At 40.9% G+C, this 27,009-nt stretch overlaps 1 protein-coding gene across 3 annotated transcripts in view; it reads left to right on the top strand.

Annotated features, from left to right (window-relative positions):
• Positions 1-27,009, top strand: part of TNS3 (tensin 3) — a 201,629-nt gene that overhangs the window by 28,111 nt on the left and 146,509 nt on the right. For 2 of the 3 annotated variants that reach the window (XM_071553419.1, XM_071553418.1), the window contains exon 2: positions 15,951-15,995. In XM_071553419.1, coding sequence (XP_071409520.1) covers positions 15,951-15,995 — 45 coding nt within the window. Of the gene's footprint in view, positions 1-2,125; positions 2,262-15,950; positions 15,996-27,009 lie in introns of those variants that run through there. The other variant, XM_071553421.1, reaches the window with a different exon arrangement.

Genomic DNA, 27,009 nt, shown 5'->3' on the forward strand with positions numbered 1-27,009 from the left:
GTGGAATTCAGAATATAGAGATGATAATTACAGATATAAGCATATAATAATCTATTATTTATTATAAATATATTATCAAATGTAAAGCACATATGCAGTTATGCTAAGCTAAGACTGTGACATTAACCCCACATACTGAACTTCCTGACACTGAACCTTCACATTGTGCTGTGCAAGGTGTTGGGCAAAATTACATGATAGTTTAAATTTTTAAAAATAAAATTTCTGCCTCTTTCCATGGAGGTCAAGTTTTGAAACGTTTGCTTGAAAGCTCGAAAATTACTGTAATTCTGTTTTTGTTTCGTTTGGTGAATTTTTCAGGTGATCTCTGTGATGGGGCTTTAAGAGAAACTTCAAATGTTGTGAGACTTTGAAGGTGCTGATTATCTGCACACTGCTGATTAAGAGCTTGATCCCATTCCAAGAGTCTCTTGGCTTACTTTAGGGACACATTAGGTATTATTTAAATATGAGCTATACAGTGGGCTTATGCAGATGGCATTGATCCAGCAGGAAGTTTAAGAGAAACTGTATCTCAGAAAACAGTGAGATGCACATGTCTAAAAGATTTGTAACAGATGTTTTCTCCTTGGCACAAAGGAAGAGATTTAAAATATGATGATGAATAAAGGATTTTGATTGTCTGGCTTCTAAACGTGTTGGAGCTTTTCTAGCAATACAATATAGTCTTGTCCAAGTGAGGCCCTAACCATGCTTGGGAACTAGTTTGTCTTTTGTTTGCTCAGTGTTCATTATTTGCTATGTCTCAGTAAGTAACATATCTTTGTCATTGCCTTCCATATGGTCAGCTGTCTGCCTATTCCCATAATATGAAGCATTGCAAAGAACAGACTTAGCTTGGAACTTTGAAACCCAGCTCTGGGATCTCTAGAGATCTCTGTTTTTGGTGGTCCTTCATCTTCAATGTAATGGAATTGCAAATATTAGGCATTGTAGTGCTTAAATCGTCTGGGGGAAATGTCTAGTGATAGAATGGGCCTGGCTGTTAATCTAGTCTGTAAGGATAGTAAAGTAAGGTATCTATTCTTACTTATCTCATCTGTGAGCTTGTTTCTGGATCAAGCTACAAAGAGGTCACACAAACAAAGACACCCCATTTACATGCGGTCCTGGTCATAAGAGGCGTGTTCAAATCCTTTGTTGCTAGTGATAGGCATTCACCTCTCAAGTGATGCCCCAGTTGTCAGCTGATAGTGTGGTCTATATCTCAATACTATTACTGAAGTTCTTCTTTGCTTAGCTGAATATGTGATTATACATATATGTGTTCTATGGCAAGGAATGGGCCTCAGGTTATACCTGTTTCAGCTACGTTTCAGGGTACCTATAGGTACCGACACCAATGGAAAGACACTCTTCTTGCATCTTGAGTGAAAACTCTGCTTTCTGAAATGTAAAGTAAAAGGACAGTAATACCTCTGTATTTGCCCTGCCCTGCTTTTGCAATTTACCCCTTTATTCAAATGTCAGCAGCTGTGAATCATCAGACAGAGTACAGTGCCTAGTTTGTGGATCCTGCAGCAACTCCAGGTGTGGAGCTGCCCTTTCTGGAGCTACCTCAAGGGAGGCGTAATTCTTGCTTGTGTAAATAGCATGAATATCAGTCCAGTGAAGAACTGTACTTGCATGAACCTGTGGACACAGGGAATGCACAGTGTTAGGCAGCGTCTAAGCAGTGATTTTGAGTATCACCCTGGCACCTCTGGTGCCATGCTGAGTTTAGGCAGTGCAGACCTCTGGGCACCACCAAACTTCGGCCCCGTTCCCGCGGCCGCTCCGCACGTGTCTGCCCAGGGCTCATCCTGTGCCGGCCGGGGAGCGCCAAGTGCTCGTGTCCCACCCTGGGGCCGCAGCTCTGGCCGCTCACAGCCGCCGGAACACAGGCTAGGAAAGCGCAGCCATGCAAGCTCCGGGAGCGGCGGCTCTCATCGCCAGGACCCCCCGCCCCGGCCCCGCTCCGCTGCCGGACGGGGCGGTCCTGCCGCCGGGGGGACGGCGCGGGTGTTGTCGCCGCGGGGTGAGGGCAACCCAGCCCGCCCCGGCCCCAAGCGGGAGCCGCGCTACGCGCCTCTTCCCCGCCTCCTCCTCCTCCTCAGCCTTGAACGAGGCGCTGGAGGCTTGTCCCGGCAGCAGGGAGCGCAGGAAATACAAACAAGCGAGCGCGGCGCTGGGGGAGGGGGATCGCCGCTCCCGCTCTTCGGCCGCGCCGCCTCGCCCCGTGGCGGAGCCGGGACAGCGCGGTAAGCTCTGCCGAGAGCCGGGGCAGCCCGGGCGTGCGGGGCTTTGTTCCTCGGGGGGCGGAGGAGCTCGGGCAGCGCAGGGCAGGGAGGCCTCTCGCGTTCGGGACCGAGGAGGGGTCTGTGCTGGGGGTGCTGCCGGGTCTGCGGCGCGGGCTGGGCGCGGATGCAGCAGCGGGGCGGGAGCCGTGCAGAGGGATCGGGAGCGCCGTGCGCTGGCACAGCCGGCAAGAATCGGCACTCCCGGGAAGGCAGAGGTGGCGGGGGCGCCGCCGCGGGGAGGGCAGGATGGCGCCGGGGCTGAGGGCCGGGGAGGAGCGGTCGGAGCTTTATAGGCAAGCCGGGGCTCTCCGTGCTGGGCGGCTCGGTGGCCAGGAACGCTCTTGTCTCCTGGGAAGTTACTGAAATCTGTGGGCTTGTCAGGCAGGGGCACCCCCGGCGTGGGACCAAGTCACGCTCCGCTCCTGGGCTCGCCGTCCCCTGCAGGGGCTGCGCGGACCGTGCAGCGCATCTCTTGGGGGGTGTGATAAATGGAGTTGTCTTCGGTACCCACCCAGATCGCTCCCAGTGCCCAGCTTCTGAACTATTGGCAGCGAAAACTGCCAGCTGCTTGAAGAAAGGTCAAAATCTCTAGTTGCTTCCTGGTGCCTTTGTTAAATAAATGATTCTTACCGAGGATCGAGGTTCAGGATCTTTGTGTGTCTTTTGACAACTGTCCAGGTCATAAACAACTTTTGGCATCGGTGCTGGCCAGGAGCGCAGGCTGGATGGCTCAGGCTCCAGAGCCGTGATCCTCCGAGTCGAGATGGTCTCCTGAACTGTAAGGAGCTGCACATTAACCAAGAGTCACATTTCCAATCGTGGGATTAGGTGATAATTACAGCATTTTGTGTAATTTGAATGTTTTTAAAATTTATTTTGGAATGCTGTTTACATGTTAAACAGCGTTTTTTAACCTTTTTTTTGTGTTGAGGAGTGCCTGGTGGTACTCATTACATTTGTAAGAGCCGTGTTTACATTTTACTAGGTATGAAATGAAACAGTGGCAAGAGTTGTAAGGGCTCTGACTGTCTGAATGAGGCTTTGGGTCTAGTTTATGTGATATTTGATAGGAAACTTGTGTATACTGCTCAACTTCAGGACTGATTACAGATGTCTTAAGCTGCCTGATTTTTAAAAGAAACTGCTGTAGTTAGTTAGTCGAGTTTATTGTATAGACAGCCAAGCAGGACTTCTGCAGAAACTAATGAGACTCTTGATGACTTTGAAGCTGTGAGATAGAATCTCTGAAGTATTGGAAGTAGTGGGGTTTTCATCCTATATAGTCAAAATTAGCTTTCTGTTTGTAGTAATTAAATTGATTACTTCTAATAAATAATGTTTATTGGAAGGCTTGCTTAGTCATTTAATTTGTTGGAAGTACAGGTGCTCATGAATCAGTGCTGCATTGCCGAGAGTTTTCTATGAGTTAAATTAAAAGAAGTACACTTCAGCATAGATGTGTATATGATTATTTAGAGAAGGCAGTGGCCACAAGTGGTTTAATCAGTGTTTCTTACCATGTCTGGTTTAATCCAAAGTACCCTTTGGCAGGTCACACTTTGTTTTACTGAACAACTGATATTTTGGGATATCATTACCATTGGCATTACCTTCTTTGACCTGCTCTTGTTTCCTGGTCATTGAGAAAATATTTATATCTGGAACACAGAACCCACAACAGGGATCTTTTTCTTTCTCTCTGTGCCACTTGCAGATGGCATGCGAGTCCATCGTCCACACTCATCTGTCTCTTTGACAATAAGCTCTATGGCTAGCAGAAGATTGGAAGATACCACTGAGATAGTGATATAATAGTGCAGAATGTTGGAAGAATACAGCAATTTATTTTTCATCAGACAAAGCTGATTGAGCTTTCTTCATGTCTTTGTGTCTGACCTTCCTTCTCTGTCAGTGACCAAAACGACAGAGAACAAGTTGGTATTTTTAACACATATGTGTCTTATTTGGGTAAAACTTTAGTAATTACCTGTCTGCCTCCTAAACATGCTCTTTAACAAAAACAGAGCTGGCAACCAAAACAGCAAGCAGTGCTAAAATTGCAAAACAGCTGTAGTAAAGGAAAACCAATGTGAGGAAATTAATTTACAGGTCACTCAAATAATATAGAAACTTAATGGCTGGTAAGGCATTTAATTTTAAGGCTTAGAGTTCAGTTTTGTTCCTAGTGAGAATTTCTAGTGGTGTTTTTATGGCTGCCAGTTGGAGAATCAGATTGTTAGTTCATTTGCATGCTGGAATAATCTTCTGATCCTTACTGAGTAGCTATTGAGAATGTACAATTCCTACCATATTAACAAATGCTGAATGTGTCTTATCCATCAGCTTCACAAAAATTGTCAGAACTTTACAGCTCTATTTTTGTCACAATTTTGCAACTTAAAATATTGCATAGGTAGTCTGAGTCCTAGTTCTGACATGGAGTCATTGGGCAAAGTTGAAAACATCACAGTGGAACTGACATTAAGTAAGGTACGCATTAACCTCATGCTGATTTAAGAATTAAAATGTGTTGCTTGAGTGAAATGTCGCTGTGGAGCAGCTCCTTTTGTTTATGATGCAGAAATGTCAGACCTTTTTAGCACTAGAATAGGCTGTCTGACCTGCAAAAACCAGGTGAAGCCTAGAAAATGAGAACCTTTGCAGGTCAAGTTAACCTTAGATCCTGTGCCTCAATACAGAGGGCTCAAATACAAGACTGAAAGTAAACAGAAGTTACCATATCCTTATGAGAGTCGTTATGTGTCAGCTGCACACCTGAGCTATTGCTGAAGAACTTTCTCCTGGAAAATCCCTCTTGATGAAGATTCTTCAGCTATGAAGGAAAATGTGCATGATAAGAGAAGCGGGGGACAGGGAATGACTTAGTGGTTCAGCCTTTTTTGTTTGTTTTGTTGTGGGTTTGTTTGTTTTGGTTGGGCTGGGGTTTGGATTTTTTACTGTGTTGGTGTTTTTCCTGGGCTTAGTACCTTTGTAGCTGGAAGGCACGAAGCAAGCCATGTATAACTTCTCTGACACTCGTTTTGGGCCCTGCTTATTTTTTTTCTTACACAGCAGGGCTGTAACAGGGGTTTGTATGTAAATACTTGTGGTGTTTAGCAGCAAATTATTTTAGTGAGGGGTGGGAAAGCAAGCATCCAGAAAATGTCAGAGCTATTAAAGTTTTGGCAGGCCAATGTCCCCAGAGTCAGACCTGCCATTTGATGAATAAAAACTAAGTTTTGGAAAAGCAGCCTGAAAGATGATATTATGCACCTGGATATAGACCAGTCTGCTGTCCTGCTCCTGCAACAGCCTTAGCAGTGACAGGAGTGTACTTCATTGCATTAATTTTGGCTTTTTCAATTAATCCTTTAGTGCAATGCTTGGGCTGGTGGAATTAAACGTAATAAGCTACTTTTGATAAATGAAAGATTGAGGTATTCTTATATTTATCTTTATGGCAGTGTGAGGGAGTCTGCTGTGGTAATGGTAATGCACTTAATGCATGGAAATGCCCTCTCTCCCTTTTCCCCCTCTTGCTTTGTTGGACTTCTGTATTGATGTATTTCACCGTGTAACTCTGCTTTTAAAGTTGCTATTTTTTGCACATCTTAAGAGTACAACTGGACTTGCATACTCATGACTTGCTAAGTTCAGAAAAAGGGTGTAGCTGTTCTGTGCTTAATATGTTAAGGCAGAATTTTCATAGCCTGCAGGGTCTGTTGTCATGATCTGCCAGTGATAGGAAATGAGCATTGCCTTGCTTCACAGGGACTAGGTGTTCGCTCTTCTTTTTTTCTTTTTGTCCCCCCAGCGTGCTCCTGTCTAATTACCCTGTGGGTACAGACCTGTGTGATAACAGAATTGAGGTAATGCATTGCTTGGGGCATAAAGTGGCAGATTGATTTGCAGTAACCTAATGGACAGAGGTGTTGATGCAGCCTGCTTTCAGTGTACCTCCACTGAAAAAGATCTGAGAAAATTAAGCAGCCTCAGAGACAGTGGACAGAACAATGCTGTTACCTCTTTGTAGTTCCTTAAGTTGCATAGACACTCCCTTAGCTTTGGGGATGGCAGAAAAAGGATGTTAATCCATTTAGGAATGTATTTGCTATTTTAGAGAATGAGAATAAGAATGGTAATGTTTAGAGAGCAGTCTAGTAGGTTTTAGGTATTCAGAGAAAACCTCTAGAGTTCACTTTTTTTTTTAATTTAACCTTTTAGTCTTGCATTAATTTACTGAAAAAAACCCAAAAGCTTTGGTGGTGATCTCTTTTAAGCCTTAACCACAGAAACAAACAAAATCCTGGAGTAGAGGTGATCTGTTTTTCTCTCTGTTCAAAGCTGCGTGCTTGCAGACAGAGGGGAAAAGTGAGTGATTTTGACTTTAACTTGCAGATTTGTGATTGTACATCCAATTAAAATGCTGTGTTATTGTTTTTCTTGAAGGAGGTAATTTTAATTGGGGAAACTGGAATCATGTGATGCGAATTTGATCCTTTTCAAGGAAGAATGTACATTAGACCATATATAAAACTTTCAGTGTACCATCCTGCCTTCTTGTCTCTTGCATACCATTTCTCAGAGTTTGTGTTTTGTAAGCACATAGAAGATGTGTATTCACAACTGTCTTTTTAATTGAAGTAAAATGGTTTGGTTTCCTTCTTCAATAGGTGTTCCTATACTTGTTCTTTTTCTGCAGCTAGTACTACTAAAAGTTTTTTGAGATAAAGTAAAAAGAAGCTACAAGGACTACTTATATTTGTGTAATATTGTCCTGTTGTATACCGGCATCTCTGCTGAAATATTTTCTCTATCAGAGAAGTTGCACGTACTGTCTTTCAGCATGAAAGTATCTCAGACAAAAACTTCAGGTTATCGCAAGGCTTCTTAGTTGCCAATGTAGGGCACTCATGTGTCCTGATCATCCTTATGAATCTCAATGTACTTTGAGGCTTCTTTTTTTCTTTGCCCTCAGGTTTCTGTATCTCTGTTTTAATGATTCAGCAGGTTGCTGCAGTTGGAAGTGACCTGGGGGGATGCTTCCATCTGGCTTGCCATTTTTTCTCGGTAGGGGATAATGAGGTTCCAGACAGCTGTGTGCTGTGTTCTGCACCTCCTTTCAGCCTGCTAGTCAGTGTCAGGTTGCTGCCTGCAAGGGCAGAAGTGGCTATATACCCTTTCTCCAGTCCTCTGGCAGCTATAGTGTTGGTAGCTCAGTCCTCTGACATAGCTAAGCTTAGTTTTTCCTGTTTCAGGGCAGCAGTGGGTCTGTGGTGGCCAGTGGAGATGGCTCATTGCTATCAGGCAGACAAGTTGGTAGTTAGTAGGGTGGGTGGATTGAGGGCAACCCACTGGGAAGGGGAAGAAATTGGTGTTGGAGTCTGAGACTAGACCATTGTGGTAAATAATCCAGTGTTCACAGAGCCAGGAAGAGAGATGCTGTAGCACTGTGTTTGGGGTGCTCACCTACAGTCTGGAAGCGAAGGAGAGAAGGAGTTTAAAGCAGAATCGTCCACATCAGAGCAGAATGTACTGGTTTAGAGGTCCTGTGGTCTTACCTCTTTGTATGCTCTGCGTGCACTCTCCCCTTCCTACTTCAGTGCTTTAGTATGAAAGGGAATTGCTATACCAGGAGAGACTGATGAGCTCTGGCCATGGGTAGCTCAAGCGTTTCTGGCTGCTTGATACCAACCACAAGTTAATGGGGATTACTTCCCTAAGAGGTTTTTTCCAGAGGTGGAGTGGTTCATAACCCCTCCCTTTGGCAGTGTTAGGTTCTGTACCACATGGTGGGCATCGTTGTTTTCTGCCTTTCATGAATCTGTGTCCCACAGCCTTGCATGACTTTCCCCCTAATTGTAAATGAGTTAATCAAGGAAACACAGCTTGTCTGCATCCAGGCTTTTGTTTTGAAATGCAGCTTATGTGCATGCAAGGTTTTGTTTTGTCTTATCTCTAAAGATTGATAGATGATAGTGACTTGTTACAGGATACTTTCCTAGCAGTCAGTGTCCTGGAAATAGCTGAGAGAGCAAAGGATAGCTTTGTGGGTATTGTGTATTTGTGCTTCTGGGAACACCTGATTTCCTGAACATATGCGTTAGGTTTTGTTTACCTGGTGGATCTGAGCCTTTCTGTAGTGTTTGCAGTCGAAATGTAATATTTAACAAATTGTTGACGTTGTACGTTTGCCAGGTTATGAGTAATTTGCCAGTTTTTTATCTATTATATGTACATGAAGAAACTTCAGCTGCCTGGATTTTGGTAACAAAGTGTTCCCTTTGGTTTGCTGAAGGAGTTGTTACCTGATCTTAGCTTATAAGCACATGGTCTGTTGTAGTGGTCAAGGAGAGCCTAAGTCTATGATTAAATTAATTGATGTTGATTTTAGCATGTAATCAATTTGAGTTTGAAAACACTTCCATATGATCATGAAGTATTTAATTAATTAAAATATAAGTATTTTCTGAGGTGTACTATCTGTTTTTGTGGTCATTCATTTATTCTTGCAACTTTCAGCCACACTCCGCCTTTAGGAATGTTTTTGTTTTCAGCTGAGGTGGATTTGATTTAGAAGATGAAAAGTCAAATACAATTTGTGAGCTATTGCTGCAGTTTCTTGGAAACCTGGCATTTCCAGTGGCAGTTTCAATAGGTTAGTGTGTTTAAGATCAAACTCTGGAGGAGGATGTGTTTATAGTAGTAGACTGGATTTTAAGTAATGTTTAGATTAGTAGATTTCGGCTGAACTGAGATTATTAGCCTGTTTCTTAAAATTCCTCTCTGCTTTCTCCTGCCTAACCCAAATACTGGATTTTTTTCGAGCTGTAAGGTTATAAGCATCTAAATAGCCCCTGCTATTCTGTCTTAGCTGCTCTTGCCCCGTGGCTTTGCTGAAGCACAATGGTTTTATGATTAGGGTTGATGAAGCGCATCAAGGGATTTGTAGTCCTGTCTAAGAAATGATGCTCTAGATGAGTTATTCCAGAAGCCAGCTAACACTCTATTGTTCAGGAAGGGCAAGAGCACCATGTCAAAATCTTATGGCTTAAGCTGGGAGTATTCTTTTGTTAAATACCTGCTTTCTCTGCTATGCGAAGGTACTGTGAAGTACATTAATTTTAAAAAATACAGTTTTAACTTTTTATTTCTGTGTAACTGAAACACTTCGACCGTTTCCTGTGTGTATACATGCTATTACTCACAGTTTTATTTTGAAATGCAGATGCTCATTGTGTCTTGAAAAGATAATAGCCCTTCTTTTTGTACTTTTAGGCTCATAAAGTTTATCAACAAGCTGACCTTTCCTGAAAGCTAGAGACTACTTAATGAGGCATTCCGGCTTTCATTATACCCTGCAGGAGATGGTGTAACACCTCCCAAGAGAGAAAGATTTGGGGGCTAATTGGGAAAGAGTGACTGTGTTCAGCTGTGATATCTCAAGTACAGAACAGTACTTCTGGGAAAACCCAGAACTGACACGTTGATTCATAGTCTGGTTTAAGATAATAGTATCAAAATGGTCAGTGTTCATGTGGTGCAAGATCACATGTTGCTAGAAGGAACTGGTGAATAATCAGAAGCATCTTTGAGAATTGTTTTCTGATGGCTAGTGCTCCTTTTTGAGGAGGAAGGCCTCTAATGAATTAATGCTTTATATAAACAGTCAGTTGCATTGGTTAGTGCTTTATCTGTGTGTTTTTAAGTGAAACGGCATTCTCTGCAGGTGTGAGATTTTGTGAAAACATAGTTATTTTGCTTAATACAGAAAACATGGTTAGGCTGAGCTGGAATGATATGTGAGTAACGACTTTCCTTCCTTTTAGTAGATTTTTTGATTGGGTTTTATTTTGTTTTTAAAGAATGGTGACTACTGGGTGGAGTACAGAACTGAAGTTCAAGCACAGCAGACTTTATTGTCACATCTTCTCACTGTTTCTGACTCCTACTGATACTAACATAGCTTGAAATGTAAAATCATAGAATGATAGAATCGATTGGGTTGGAAAAGACCTCCAAGATCATCAAGTCCAACCCTTGGTCCAACTCCAGTCCATTTACCAGATCATGGCACTCAGTGCCACGTCCAGTCTCAGTTTAAAAACCGCCAGGGATGGGGAATCCACCCCCTCTCTGAGCAGCCCATTCCAATGCCTGATTACTCTTTCTGGAAAGAAGAGACCAACCCCCAGCTGGCTAGAACTTCCCTTCAGGTAGTTCTAGACAGTGATAAGGTCGCCTCTGAGCCTCCTCTTCTCCAGGCTAAACAACCCCAACTTTCTCAGCCTCTCCCTATAGGACTTGTGCTCCAGTCCCTTCACCTGCCTTGTTGCTCCAGCCCCTCAATATTGTTCCTGAACTGAGGGACCCAGAATTGAACACAATACTCGAGGTGTGGCCTCACCAACACAGAGTACAGGGGAAGGGTCACTGCCCTGGGCCTGCTGGCCACGCTATTTTTGATCCAGGCCAGGATCCCATTGGCCTTCTTGGCCACCTGGGCACACTGTTGGCTCCTGTTGAGCTTCCTGTCAATTAGTCCCCTCAGGTCCCTTTCTGCCTGGCTGCTCTCCAGCCACTCTGTGCCCAGCCTGTAGCGCTGCATGGGATTGTTGTGGCCAAAGTGCAGGACCTGACGCTTGGCCTTATTGAACTTCATCCCATTGGAATCAGCCCATCTCTCCAGTCTATCCAGATCCCTCTGCAGAGCCCTCCTGCCTTCCAGCAGGTCGACACTCCCTCCCAACTTGGTGTCATCAGCAAATTTGTTGATGATGGACTCAATTCCCTCATCTAAATCATCAATAAAGATGTTGCAACAGGACTGGACCCAACACTGATCCCTGGGGGACACCACTAGTGACCGGCCGCCAGCTGGATGCAGGGAGCGAGTTTGTCACTTTGCCTCCTTGAATCCATTTTTCTGTCTTTTGGGATGTGATCCCTCTTGCAAAGCAACTTCAGTTTCTCAGATGTCATTTCGTGGTGATGCCTGATGTTGCTTAACCGTGTGGAATTGTGCATTCTGTGCTTAGAGTGGAGTGTGGATGTTGGTGCTTGAGGAGTCTTTCAAGGAAATGCATGTTTCTTTTACAGTGTGTGTAGAGGGAGCATTGGCTGTAATAACGTTTTTGGGTAGTTCAGTTTACTTGCTTTGGCTTACCCATGTGAGTGCTGTTAGAGTTAGTTGTAGTGCTTCAAAGACCCATAGAGCTGAGAAGGAAAAAACATTTCAAAACAGTTTAGAATGTTCAAGCAGGCATGATTTTTCACTTTAATGTACTTGTGGTGAGAGAGATGAAGCATCTATGCTGAGCAAATCAAGGTTTTCCTGTGAGTTGTGAACTGTGTTTTGATAGTTCTCAACAGTGGTGAGCTTGCTCCATTTATTTCTTAAGGACACCAAATTGGGCACCGGTTCTGTTTGTTTACTCTGGCCATGATATTTGCAGTACATGGTAATAGATTTGCGAGTTTCAGTTCAAGTAACTGACTCACTGTATTCAGAACTGAAGTTCTCCTGCAGTTTCTGAAACAGTATTATGTTCACATGAAGACTGAGTGCAAATTCAGTGTGATATGGCAGCCATAATGTAGTATTTCAGGTGTAGCTGGATCTCTTAGTTATTGAAGAAATGTGGCAATTTGCTGAATTACATACTCTTCAGTCTAGTGGAGCTGATGGATGTAACATGGGTGATGGCAGGATAGATTTGCCTGTAAACTCACAGGAGCCATTGCTTCCTTAATCCAACCAGTGCCCTGATGTTGTGAGAAGTTGCTGTATGTGTGTTACTCCTCTAGCTCTAACCAACCACACCAGCTAGTACCCCATTTCTAACACTTTTTGTGAAAAATGGATTTTTGAGGCTTGTGTAGGAATGAAACTGGGTTGTTTATGTTAACACTGAGCTTCATTAGACTTTTTTTTTAATGTAGCTTTTTTGTCCATAGACCAAGAATCTTTTTTCAGGCCTTCTCTAAATCATGATAGTTTTCAGCTTGCCTAAGAGAAAGATGTAGAAGGGTTTGACATGTAGAGTAATGTGTAAAATGCACTTGGGCAGTGGCAGCTCAAATGTGAATAAAATTGTGGAAATACTAGAAGAACTCCCTCCCTTAATGTATGTATTTCCTTTCCTTGATATATTTAGCTTCTCACTTTCCTTTTTATGAAGCAAATTTGCTTCAAAGAATCTGTGTTACAGATGTTAAATATTGCTTTTGCTATTTTAGCATTTGGAAAGGACAGACATACGAAAATGACACTTGTGTGATTCAGGTGCCATTTCCAACCCGAACCTGCACTGAATAATTTTGATAAAGCATAATAGGATGTTGGATAGACAATGGAGAAAAAATTGTCTCTCAGCTATCTGTATGTGCATGTCTGGGGATAGAGAGGGAGTGGGGAGGAACATAGTCCTTCAAAGAGAAATGAAGGGAGTGTGTATTCTGGGGAGTATTGTATGAATTTAAAAGAGTTTGACTTTTTGCTCTGGAAGGGACTGGGGGGACAGAGTGTGTGTGGATGGGGGGAGGTGCTGAACATTCCTGGAGGGGATTAATTTTGAGGTGACTTAAACAGACGCTTTGATCCTTTCCATCTGCAGGTTGGCTTGTTTTAGCTTGTTAATGTATGGGTAGCAAATTCCCTCCTTCCTTTTATGTTTGCAAAATTGCTCATAGCCCACACATGACTCTGTAATTGGAGAGAGATTGTTCATTCTTGCCTGCAGGAAGACATTTCTCTGTCTGCTGAGATGGAGTTCCAGACTAGATAGAGGGAAGAAGAAATAGTTGGGAAGCAGGGCTGCACAACTCCTCATCTGTGATTCTTGAAGAAATTGAGACTAATCCATCTGAGTTTGCATTCTGAACAACATCATGGATTCTGCTGAGTGAGAGAAGTAAAATTGCTCAGTAGCACTCAAAGCCTCCCATGTGTCTCAATGTGTAATGTTGTGGTTGTCTGTAGGAAGTGGGTACTACGTGGAAATGTCAGCGAATTTAGGAAAATTTTCTTCACTGACAGTCTGCAGTAGTTCACTCTTACAAACATAATCAGTTTTTATGGTTTCTTTCAACTTCAGAGATTTTAAGTATGGGTAGGAATGATTATATATATTCAAGTGACCTGAAAGTAGGCAAAGGTTTGGTGATATCAAATACCTATTTCTCGACCAAACTTCTTGAAGATCATTGTACTTGTTTTCTGTTGAACTCATATTGTCCTGCCACCTCTCAAGTTGCTCTTTTAAGTCAAGATTTTCTGAAAATACCAGGTTTTTCTTGACACTGTATTTTCTCAGAATTCTACCTGGGTGCTTATCCTGTGGGTAAGATAGCGCTTGTCGGGTTACAGAGATATTTAATCTACCTCTTTCCACCCCAGAAGACACTTTGGAAAAGTTTGTACGTGCATATGTGTAATTAGGAACTTTTAATCTCTGGGATTTATATCTTGATTAAAATAGAAACTAGCAGCACACAATAGTCAGTGCTGGCATAGTCTTGTAGTATTTACTTAGTGGCATTTTTTCCACTGTGTTGCTTCTTTTAAGGATTTTAGGAGTTTGCTTGGGATTGGAACTGTTGCAGATCTCTCTTTGATTATTTTAAGGTCTCCCAGAATTTTTTTCAGAAATGTGTTTGACAAAGGCCACGTTCTAGGATGAATAATTGCAGTTTGATTAGATGGCTTGCCGTGATGCCTTTGTAGTTGATGGCTCATTAGGGCTGCTTTGGGGTCCTAAAGAAACAATATAAGGACCCACATCACAGAGACCTTTTTAAAGGAAACTGGGAGCAATTGAATCCTCCTGAACTCATGGAGACTCTTTGTCATGTACTGGTAGCTGGGCCTTTGCTAGCAGGAGATTGTGTATTTGAGGTTAAATTTGAGTAAACCAAGTAAAACATGGGGTGTTTTTTATGTTGGGAGATCTTGGGTGATAGGGTAGTATGAAAAAAATAATTAAAAAATCGGCAGAGCCTACCATTTTGCAGGTGCTGTAAGTGATTTCTAGTAATTAAATGTCTTTCTTAAATATTCTTGAAGAAAAGAAGCTGATGACTAAAGAAAGGTGAGTAGGTTAAAGAAAATTAACTGTGCAATACTTGCAAAAAAATTCTTGGTTTTTTTTTTTGAGAATTGTGTTAGATATTGGGACTTATATGAAGACTGTGTTGCTGTCTCTGGAAGTATTTGCTTGTAGATTTAGATCAGTCAATGGTGAAGAGGAAGTCTTAGCACAGGTCATAATGTAAGTAATCACTGCAGTAGATTGTGAGCTGTACAAGATCATGTTGGCTGTACAGCTTAGAAATGATGGCATGAATTGGACAGCTGTAAGACTAAATTCCAAGTAGTCTGATTCCACTAGAAATTTTCAGTTAGATGGCCTTGCAGGATCACCTTGCTTTCCTGAGACTGAGCTCACTGAAGCACTGAGTTGCATGACTGAAATCTTAATCTCAGTTCAGGGAGCCTGATGTTTGGAGAATACCTCACATAAACCAAGATGTCTGTAAGGAGTTCTCTCCTTTTCACAGAGCACACTCATTTGACTACATTCAATCACAGTAAGACAGTTAAACAGAGCTCTCCCTCAAGAGGCAGAGTAATAGAAAGATAATAAATTTTCTGCAAAGTGTCATTATGACATTTCATTTAGTCTGAAGGCATCTGTCTGTACTTGCAGTACATGCAAGCAGTAAGAACAAAAAGGGCATCTGTATGTTGTGGTATAGGTATTATACCATTAATAGCCTGTGTATATGTGCATGTTTTGCATGGAAAAGATTCATTTGTCATGGTTGAGTGTATAGAGTACAGTAGTTCAGGTTACTAAACTGTAGAGTTTGGTTTGGCTTAACTTTAAAGGATTTTATCACATAAATAAGAAAAAAACCCTCCATCCGTCATTTGGTTGCAAAATGGTATTTCTTCATTTAAAAATACATGCTCTGGTATTGATATCTTGCTACCTGTTCTATCAGCAGTAAATTTGATTTCCGCAGTTCAAGTTGCTATGATGTATAAGCACAATATGCTGGTGGCTGTGTGAGGGATTTTGTGGGGACAGGTTGGAGTCCTGGGGGCATGTGGTGAACCGTGGCCTGTTAAGTTGCTCAAGATGGTAAAAGAATAACTGGAAAGCAGAAAAGTGGAAAATTAATTGCAGCTAGGGGAAGGTGACACTACAGTCAGTATAGTAGGCTGTGAATTCAACTTAATGTGAACTGAAAACTGGTTTGAACAGTTGTCTGGCATTTTTCTTTCCTTTGTGCTTTTTCCCTGTGCCTCAGCCCTCCCCTCTGCCCCCATAAAGAACTAATGTCTTAGCAAGATCTGATAGAGGTCTGAAATGAAATGTTTCCTTAATCCTCTGGTAATAATATCAGGAAGCTTTTCCACATGCTTTGGTAAACATTTTTATTGCTCACTTTTTTTTTTTTTGATGTACAGGAAAGAAATGGATATACCAAGAGCTTACCCATGTGGCTGTGTAGGGGTTAAGTGGTGTTTAAAAATTGTTTTAATGGGGGGAGAAAAAGGTTTCTAATTGTAGTGAAGTATTTTTGGAATTTGCCCTGTCAGTTAGTAATATTTCACTAATTAAAGCAACCCTTTGTTTAAAACAGGCTGACAACAGGTCGTCTGGAGAGTTGGCTGTTGGACAAACTGAGGTATGTTCATTCCTCAGCAATTCAACCTATTTTATATGCTGATGTTTCTGAAGTAATGCTTTAAACTTGGAAGAAGGTAATCACATCTGTGAATTCCTTGTGGTTTCTCTGCTGCTGAGGGTTGCAGCTTATAAAAAAATTTTACTGCCTTAAAGCCTTGTGTGTAGTGAAAATTAACAAATACAACAAGCATACAGTCACTAAGCTCTCTTTGGCTGGAGATACCAGGTTTGTTTGGCAACATTAAGGGATTATAAATCTTTGCTGAAAGAACACTTGCAGGAGACAGTTCTTTTCTCTCATTTTCCCTTTCTCTTGTGTACACTCCTGCTTGGGAGAACAGTGTGTACTCTGACTATGGTTTGGTCAATAAGGTTTTGTGTGTTTGCAGAAAAGTGGGTTCTTGTCTGGAAATTGTACATTTGCTGAAAAGGAAAGGGCAAGGGCTACACTGACATACAGTGACAGTTGAAAAATTTTACAGATTTTTCTGCCCTAAACTGCATCCAAAGGAAGCCACATAATACTAAAAAATCAAGATACTAATCTTGAGTAGCTAACTGTACACTTGCAGGTGATGTTTTCCCAATGCTGCAATGTTACTGCTTGTTAAGAAGCCTACTTTGCCAGATTGAAGATCCTGAAAGAGAAAAACTTCTGGCCATCCTGGTATTTTGAGTGAAATCTGCTGAGTGATGAATACCTGCTGACTATTACTTTTGGCTAGACTGAGACTTAGTAGCTTTCTTTGAAAGATTACTCTTCATTAATAGGTGTTCACAGACACACCTTAAGACTTAAAAAACCAGTATTTGTGCTTTGTCTTCACAACATTTATAAAAATACCTGCTTGGAGATCTGCCTTGTCAAAGACCTGCAAACAAACATGTCCAGGCAGTGAAGATTCTTCAAAAGTTTCTTTTGATTTGAACAGCAATATTGATACACTACGATGTACTCAGTAATAATGAAGAAGATGCTGGAACAACTGAAACTAGCTAAGGCTTTGAAATAAGCATTCTCCAGTCTCACATGTTTTTTGTTACACATTTCCATGAAATTATTTCAGCTTTTGGCAAGTGTATCATGGGACTGTTGCTTTTGTAAATTGCTGTGATCTAGAAAATTACTTTATTTGAGGAATCTGTTCTAGGAATGCTTTCTTTTTTTTCTGTCAGGCAGAAGGAATCACTGATGTGATAATGAATGAAATCTTCTAAAACTTTAAGAAAAGACTGTAAGGCTGTAAAGAACACTGTTGTTCTGAGAGAAGGGTGAAAAAACGGAGTACTTTCCCAGTGTGACAGTATGAAAGTACTCTTGGTGCAACAGATGTGAATGGAAACTGAAGAACCCTGATGAAGTGATACTGATGAGATTGGAGATGAGAAGTGTAAGGTTTTGTGGAGCCTTGTGGTTGTTAGAAGGAAGAATTTAATGCTTCAAGTGGATTCACTGGTCCTTTAGAAACGATGATGAAAATCAAGTTAAAGTGTATGTTTTAATGAGTTTTTCTTTACTTGCTGTGATAAGAGATTCTGATTTTAGTTCCAGGGAAATAACTAGGATAGTTCTTTGGAAATTTAAAGTGCATAGTTTTTTTGAGCCAAAAGGAAGGAGCAGGTCAGTTGAGTTAAGTAACAGTTGTGTTTAATGTAATTGTTTTTCTCTATATAATAGTTTAACTATTTGTCCTTGGGTGAGTGACCAAGTTAATCAGCTACAGAGCAGGCACTGTATAGTAACTGTATAAATGTCTGTTGTGTTTGATTTCCATTTCCACAAGTGCTTGAGGTCTTCTAGCTGAATGTGGTCCTTGTGCTTATGCTGTTTTACATTATCCTGGTACATTTGCATGGCAGAGGAGAGGAATTAAAGTTCCAAGCCTCAGGCCAGTAGCAACAAATGTTTTCCTGGCTGGGTGGGAGCACACAGTGCTCCCAGTTGGTTGCAGCCTGTGACCCAGATTTATGGCATTTGTCAAGATGGTTATTTTCTTGTGTTCCTGCTAGAGTTTAGTACTTGAATGGGAATAGCTAATGGAAAAAGTGGAGACCATTCGGACAGGCAGGCAAGGGTGTTATCCTTGTTCCAGTCTGTGATTAAAGTGATTGTGAATGTGGTTACAATAATAAGTTGGAGTTAACGTTAACTTTATTATTTTTTTAGGTATAAAAGTCTGAGGTTCTGCAGCAGTAGATACAGTTTTGATTATTAGATTGCTATTGGTGCATTCTTTTACCATAACATGGTATGCTTTGTGGATAAATTTTTCTTATTCTCAGAGTTGCAGGCCAAACATCAGAATGTATATGTATACTGAACATCATATCATTTAATGCATTTACTCTCTCAAATAAAAGGTAAAGCTTGAATCTTTTTTTTGTGGCAAAGTGTAACTGCATCTTATGCTTGGCATTTCTTCCAGAGCCTGAATAGCCTACTCTCCACAGTACTGGTTTAGGTACCAGAATGAAGGATGGTTAGAGCTAGAACCAGTGTGAGAGTCAGAAGAGGAGCCTTATTTTGCTGTTTGCCACAGTCCAGTGTGTTTGTTGCCATCAGGCTAACCTTGATGCCTACTTAGTGTTTTTTAAAACAGTTGTGCATCACAAAAGTGGTGTAATAGGTACGATAGTTTTAATCGTGAAGTGTTGACACCATTGCTTCTTTGTTTTTGTTTATTTGGGGTATTTTTTTGTGAGTGTGGTTCATATTCTTCAGTAAAAATACAAACCTACCTAGTGCTGGCCTTAACTCTGTTTCCTCTGTTTTGTCTGTTAGGACTTAGCTGAGTGTGGCTCTGTATAATATCTGTGGTTAGTAGCAATAAGGGAATAGGCTTGACACTCTCTGGTTCAGTATACTGTTATAACATGAAACACTTTGAGAGATGTGTTCAGAGTGGTTGGTACCACTAATCTTTTAATATCAAAGGAAAATAAATGGAAGGTATGCAAAATCCAAAGTTTCAAGTATAGTGTTTTTCATCAGCTTGTGTTTTCAAAGACTCATCTGACAAGACCACACAGGAACACTAGGAAAAAATACAAAATAAATGGCTAACCACAAGTTGTCTGCTCTCCGATGAAAGTAAAGAAATTGCATTCTCCAGCAGGATTGTTGAGTAAACATTTCTGATTTTTGGAGTGGCACTTGTATTATCCTATAAAAAATTTTGTAGAAGTCTGTGTACTACTCGTTTGGTTCTGTTTCCTGAAAATGGTTGATTATTGCTTGATGGAAAAAATTGGCAAGGCTTCAGTAAAGTAGCAGCAAAAAGTAAAACTAGATGTTATGAAAAAATCAAGTTCTACCTAAAAATGCACAATAAAGGTTTTTATGTTCCACATAAGCTTCTCTCCTGCTTCTTAAATTACTGAAGACAAAATTTTGTAAGTCAAAAGTTTTGAATTAAAGAATTAATGAAATGCAAAAAATGCCTATTTTACGTTGTTATATAAAATGCGTTGCTTTAGGTTGCTGTTTGGAACAGTCTTAACTACATAAGGTAAGATAAATTTATAAAAAGAGGAAGTAGATAAAGACATAACTTTAGGCATAAACACAGAGTGTTGTTTTCAAATCACAGAATGATAGAATCGATTGGGTTGGAAAAGACCTCCGAGATCATCAAGTCCAACCCTTGGTCCAACTCCAGTCCCTTTACCAGATCATGGCACTCAGTGCCACGGCCAATCTCAGTTTAAAAGCCGCCAGGGATGGTGAATCCACTATCTCTCTGGGCAGCCCGTTCCAATGCCTGATTCCTCTCTCTGTAAAGAATTTTTTTCTGATCTCCAAGTTAAATTTCCCCGGCAAAGCTTGAGCCCGTGCTCCCTTGTCCTATTGCTGAGTGCCTGGGAGAAGAGACCAACCCCCACCCAGCTGGCTAGAACTTCTCTTCAGGTAGTTCTAGACAGTGATGAGGTCACCTCTGAGCCTCCTCTTCTCCAGGCTAAACAACCCCATCTCTCTCAGCCTCTCCCCGTAGAACTTGTGCTCTAGTCCCTTCACCAGCCTTGTTGCTCTTCTCTGGACCTTGTCCAGCCCCTCAATATCCTTTCTGAACTGAGGGACCCAGAACTGAACACAACACGCAAGGTGTGGCCTCACCAACACAAAGTACAGGGGAAGGGTCACTGCCCTGGTCCTGCTGGCCACGCTATTCTTGATCCAGGCCAGGATCCCATTGGCCTTCTTGGCCACCTGGGCACACTGTTGGCTCTTGTTGAGCTTCCTGTCAATTAGTCTCCCCAGGTCCCTTTCTGCCTGGCTGCTCTCCAGCCACTCTGTCCCCAGCCTGTAGCGCTGCAGGGGGTTGTTGTGGCCAAAGTGCAGGACCCGGCACTTGGCTTTGTTGAACTTCATCCCATTGGAATCAGCCCATCTCTCCAGTCTATCCAGATCCCTCTGCAGAGCGATATGAGTTACTAGTATTAGTGTAGATGGTATCTATATGGGATTACTTGTTTAACTAGTGCTGTTTCTATACTGAAACAGAATTGTTTGGAATACCCTTTCTTCTGGCCTAGAGGAATAAATTGAAGTACTTTGGTGTGGAGAGCATAGGTATTGAATGAAGGTGTTCTGGCCACAGATGCAGGTCTGCACTCTGTTCCTTGCTTAGTGTAACTCATGCCTCTCTAAGTGCAATGGCCAGATAGACTTGATGCAGTCATTAATACTGTCTTTGTCAGTAGGTCCTATGAGCTACATAGATAGCCTGGGTTTAATAAAGTAGTTAAATAAGGATTTGTGTAGGGACAGGAGGAAACTGAACTGAAGATGATACCATTTTTCATCCTTCTGAATACCTTTAATGAGGTTTTCATGCTGCTTGGAAAGCTTGTTGTTATTTTCTACTTTTTGAAGATGTAATATCCTGACTGGTGACTTGCCTGATAAATGCACTTTCAGTGTTCATGCTTCCTTAGTACGGTAGCTGCTAAATGCACATATACATATGCATATAAACTGTGCAAATGTCAGATTCCTTACCTCTGTTTTTCTAGCCTGGGTGCTGACTTTCTCTGTGAGATAATGTGGGGAAAGATGTATCTGAAAGGTTACACTTCTGTGCTGCACACAGTACCTGCATGAACTTAAAGTGTTAAATTGAGTTATGCATTAGTGTAGCACATCTGCCTCAAGCAGGATTGTGAGGGTAAGAAAGAAAACTCAAGCTATGGGTAAAATTATTCACTGCATTAGTACTATTTCCTCTGTTTCTTAGTGACTGATTTAGTGACATGCATCTTCATCCCTCTCAGCTCTTTTTTAATGGCCAGTGTTCTGGCACACAGTTGCTGCTCTGTCCTTTTTCTAGCCCTGGTTTGACCTCTTCTTTTTGCTTCTGTTTCTCCTCTTTCTTTGCAGATTTTGGTAAATTTCCTGGTTCTTCCTTGTTATGTGGTTCCTGGTTGTTTCCTCAGTAGATTTCCTAGTCAGTTGTTTTGGTTTTCTTTTTTTATTTTAATTATTGGGTTTTTTGTTTCTTTTTAATATCTGGTTCTTACCACATCAGAAGTTGCTACAAGACAAAACTCTTGGTACTTCTTTGGTATTTGGGGTTGTAAGTAGCTGCATCATGTCACAGAAGGGTTAGGTTGTACGTTGCTGCAGTCTTTTTGTTGGTTTTGTGAACAGGTTCATTAGGAAGTGTTGAGACAGAGAGAGAAAAGATGAATTCAAGAGTGTACTTTGCTCAGTGTGTTTGTATACCTGCAAGATTCATCTGTGGTAGGAAGAGATTTGATTAGAGATTCTAAGCAGAAGATGATTTTTGGAAAAAAAAATAACTTTAGCTGGCAGCATTTCAAGGGTAGATCTGATATCTCTGAATTTTAACTTTTTTGTTATGCCCTTCAATATTTTCTGTGAACCAAGAGTAAACCAAGTATGTTCAGAAATAGCCTTTTCCCCCCTGTTATGTAAGGATGGGAATTCTAGTATTTGGCTGTCTAGCTCTGAATATGTGGGAGTTCCAATCTTTGTGTAATAAAAGCAGTGTTGTAGCCACAGAGAAGTCAAGGCCAGTTCATTCAACAAAGAAAAATAGCCTTTGACAAACACTGAGCTTTCATGATGCACATAGTCCTTTGCTGCTTTCAGACATTTCCTTTGTATGGCATTTTCCCACACAGAACAAAGTGCTGGTTTGCCAATGAGATGAGGATGAAAAAGACACATTTTTTCCAGTTTCTGGAGTAATGATGGTCTTAATGGACTGTCCATCTGTCTTCTAATTGCTTTCCCATCGATGCAGATGCATGTGTAGTGGAGAAATTAAGGTGTTGAAACAAAAATGCAAAGAAGTGATGAAATGGAAAAGTGTGAGATTTGCTGCTATTTTATGAGTGAAGAGTGTCTTACAGGCTCCTCTGTTCCTGTTGGGTGGAGAAGGAATGAACTGCTGCTGTCAAGAGGTGACTGATTTCTAGCAGTATTAGGAAGAAAGAGGGCAGTGAGGATTTGGCTGGAGAAAGGCAGCCTCCTGGCCTTTCTGCAACAGGTGTGCTGCTCTGCCTGCATCCTGCTGGAAGGAGTGCTGGACTGCTCATGGGCATGCATTAAGATCCCTTTGGGTGCTGTTTTTCTTCAGCAATGTCACACCCACCTCTGTGCAGATCTCAACCTGTTGTTTTCTGGACTGAAATTGCAGCCACTTCATAAGGGGAAGGACTTTCAACTTTCTGGGAAAATTGCAAATATGACCAACTTTTTATTGTTAATATTATGAGGTGGTCAGCTTCAAACTTTAAAAAGAGAAGAGAAATTTATCTAATTATCAGTCTTTTTGAATGACTTTAATCTTCTAAATATTACCTCTGCATCCTGTTGAAACCATTTTTCAAAGAAAGCTGACAGAACCCTGTCTCAAGAATTTAAAACCTTGAGAAGAGCACATGCAGTTGACAGTCTAGATGAAGGACCTCCCCCAAGGTGAACTGTCTGCGAAGGACAAATGCAAATGTGTGTAGCATGAAAGAATAGTACATGAGATATAGGTCTTATTAGTGGGGAGCACTGAAGTTGCTGTTTAGTCGTGGCTTCCTCTGGACAGGTTGCTGGATAGGATGACTGAGTCTGCAAACCCCCATTCCAGAACCCTGTGTTAAACTAGGTTTGTGCTGCTGCTTCTCTGTTAATGTAGACAGAGCTAGTCGTGCAGTCCCACTGTGCAGAAACTAGTAAATGTCAGAAGTGGTGGGAATTGACTTTAAAATGAATAATTGAAGGTATTTGAAACCAAGGGGAGTATGACTTTTGAGAACTTACTGCTCTGGAAGGTTGTGGGGCAGACAGGACCAGCATGTTCAAAGCAGTGTTGGAGAAAACTAGGGGAAAACAGAGAGTGTACTGGCAGAGTGGTCAGTGCTGGACCTTCCAGCAGGCCTGGTGCAGCAGGAGTGGGACATGGAAGGGGTGGTTTGCTCTGCTTGAGTAATGTCTCTCTTTGAAACAACAACGAAGCGCTTGAGTGAATGAGATGGATGTTGTGCTGACCAAGTAAAGCATAGCTTATGTTTTGAGCCGTGTTTTTTACAGTGGACTCTTGATACACTGAATAAACCTTGAATGGAAGTGCTTTGCACATCTCTGACCTCTTTCTGTACATCTGTGTAAGTCCTGTAAGGTCATTTGGATATAAATTTTCTTTTCAGTTTTTTACTTTGGAAAAGTGAATAGCTTTGAAACCCTCTACCTAGGCAGAGTTTCTTATTAAAGTAATGAAGACCCTGATCTCTTCAGTGTGAGAAACTACAAAGACTTCTGCTACTTAAAATTATAGTACCAAATATTTTCGACAATCATTTTGTGTTACTTTTTTGGCCCCTTTTGCTTGTGTGATTTTGTACTACCAAATTGTGTGGGGTTTTTTATTTCTTGTCGTAAACTTAGGCAGGTGTTTTGGTGAGACTTTTTTTTCCTCACCAACATCTCCATGTCCTCTCACTTGAATCATGAGTCAGGAGCAGACTCCACTTGGAAACATCCTCCCAGTTCAGGCTGCATGATCCTAGGTCATATCTCTCTTCTCTAGCTTGGTCTGCTCATCTGCGAAATGCCTTGAATGAATGGGGAGGAAATGGAGTGTTTGACAAATACTCTATTGTCTTTGCAATTCCTCTGAAGTATGGTAGAATTAAGTGTTAGTGTTTATAGTATAACTAGCTATTTGTGTACATTTTAGTATGGGTGTGTAAGTATAAACATATATATCTATGTGCTATGTGTGTCACTGTAGAAATAATCTTTGTGAGTGGAACAGCCAGAAATGCCTTATTTCAATCTGTGTAAAAATCATTTGTTGGTTTTAATTCTTTTGCCACCATCCTGTATTCTTGTCGTGTAGCGTGGGCTCTGCAAAATTCATATATTCACTGTTGGTAATTCTGGATGTACTTTAATGTGTATGATATGTTCAGTTAATGTCATTTGGCTAAAGTACAGTGCAACTTTTGAAGCAATAGTATGTTTCCCAAGAAATTCTCATGAGAGCTGCAGACAATCTCGTGTGCTACGGTCTTCGGTATTTCTGGAAGGTTCTTCAGTGTATATTCATATTATACTTGTGAAAGATTTGACATAATGATTTTTTAAAGATACAAAGAAGTGAGCAATCTTACAGAAATAGATATATGGCTTAGTTTTGCAAAGGTTTCTTTCTTTTTCTTTTTGTAGTTGGGACTCAGCCCTTTCATGAAGACTTTTTTTCAGTCATCCCTTATTTGGACTTTCTTTTGGACATCACCTTTAGACATTTCTCTAGTCTGTAAGAGGTAGTGAAATACCTATTCTGTTAATTACACTGCTGACCTCTCCCTCCATGTATTTAAAATAGTTGTTGTAAGCATTATATCATCCAGTAGATTTAAAGCTACCTTGGAGAGTAGAATACACAAAGAGAATCCTAGGAAATTGCAGTATTGGTTGGTGAGCTAGAGAAAGGATAGGGAAAAGGGATTTTATTTCTGTGACCACAGATGGGAAGTGAACAAAAGATATTTTGCTGTATATGATTTTGCTGCTGTGGTAAAAGGCTGCGTAAAGTTCAGCAGGAGTTGGGCCTGACATAGGGAAAGTTAATGAGGCTTTGTATGTACGTTTATAATTTTCTTTTAGCTGGAAGATGAGATGGATTGTTAGAAGTTTGGGAGATGGAGAAATAATGTGCAAACAGGTTTTGGCTTTCCTCTTCCTCCCCTCCCCCAACTTAGAGAAACACCTGAAATGAATGATTTAATTTTAAAAGTCTAGTAATTTTTGTTCAGATTTGTATTTCCGCAAAAATATAACTTAGTCACTGCCTGGATGACTTTGTAGGGAACCAATCCTGTGGAAATAATAAATAATCACTTCAGAGCCTTTTTTTTGTTGGGTTTGTTTTTAATGGTCATATATATGTGTGAATATAGTTATATGCTTTTCTTGAGGATTAATTGACAAGGTTTGATTTTAAAATATTTTCTTGATTCCTTGATAAAATATCTAAGCCCTCTGATTACCTCTTTAAAGAATGAAGTACTATCACAATTGCAATTTACATGTTAGAAACATGGAGTTAAAATAAACAGATATTGCTTGGGTCTGTTATTCATTAAATTATTGACTGTTTTGATGTGATATGGTATTTGGGGATAACATTGTGAATGCCTGTTCCATAGGTGTAATGAACCACTGTTAAGTCTCTGTCAAGGAGGAATTGCTGTATCAGTATTGCCAAAAACAAAGTTGTGCATCTTGAGTGCTTTACTCTGTATTAGTTTCCTTTAAATGTGGAGAATGTTTTTTATGTAAACTGCTTTTCTCTTCTCCAAGTGTTGTGTCTCAAGAGTCTTTGATTGAGTTGTTGTGAATTTTTCATCTGTTTGCCTGTTGCTACCTAATGAAAATGCTCAATGATGAGTAGTATTTGAAATTAATCATAACCAAGAATGCCCACAGAAGTCATTACACAGTCTGCAGTGCTACATTGATGCAAGTCTGGGAGAAACTTCATTAGATTTCTGAGCACAGCATGGCTAAATGTTTCCTGTGTATTTTCATAATACTAGCAGCTGAGACCACAAGTAATTACAGCTTTATCTTGGGCAGTAACTGAGTCTGTAGCTGTGATTCTGCACTATTTTCTTCTAGTGTTTGTAGTGTTTGCTCCTAACAGTTATATGCACTTTAGATTTCAGTCTTGAGCCTCATGAAAGTATCATTGCTTGCTATGTTTGCTTTTCTCTTTCTTTTCTCTTTTTTCCTCTCCCCTCTTTTTTTACACTCCAGCCCCTTTCTTTTTCTTTTTTATATTTTTTCCTTTCTTTCCTTTTTTTTTTTTTTGGCATCTTCCTTAGTGGAGAACCACAAAAGCTGCACCAGGTAACAAAAAAGACAGCTTGGTTTAGGCTTCTGTAGGTTTCATAGCAGATTATGCTGAGTTCTTGTATAACCAGCTGTGAATCAGCTTGTATAACAGAATCTCTTAAATGAACTGTTCAACTGAATTTCTTGGGGAGCCCATAGTGGAATGTACCTCAAATGAACAAAAGGGAACAAAGAAATGCACATTTTAAAATGCAAATGCAAAGGTTGCATTGCAGAATATGTCCTAAATGCCATGGAGGAAAATTGCATTTGATATTTACATTACAAATTAAATGGACAGATTGACTAGTTGCTCAACTAATGTTAAGACCTACTTAAACTAAGCTCCAATGATCCAGACTGTCACTTCTCACAACAGCTGTCGTTCTTTGGAACAGTGCAAGCATCAAAGTTTGCAAATAATTGTTTGGGAGGTGGGAAATAAGGGGAAGCAGCCCTAAATACAGAATAAACTTACAGTCAAGTTTATCCATTAATTTCTTCAAAAGTGCAAGCTCTGCAAAACTTATTTTTGAAGAGAGTCACAGATATGTCCCAAAAGTAGAACTCTGAAGGGGAGAAGAAAGAATAAACTCCAAAATGAGAGTTCTGTGTTTTGTGAATCTACAAGGCAGAGAATCTGCAGCAACCTGTG

Source organism: Pithys albifrons, chromosome 4 (assembly GCF_047495875.1).
Source record: "Pithys albifrons albifrons isolate INPA30051 chromosome 4, PitAlb_v1, whole genome shotgun sequence".
NCBI classification, from domain to species: domain Eukaryota; kingdom Metazoa; phylum Chordata; class Aves; order Passeriformes; family Thamnophilidae; genus Pithys; species Pithys albifrons.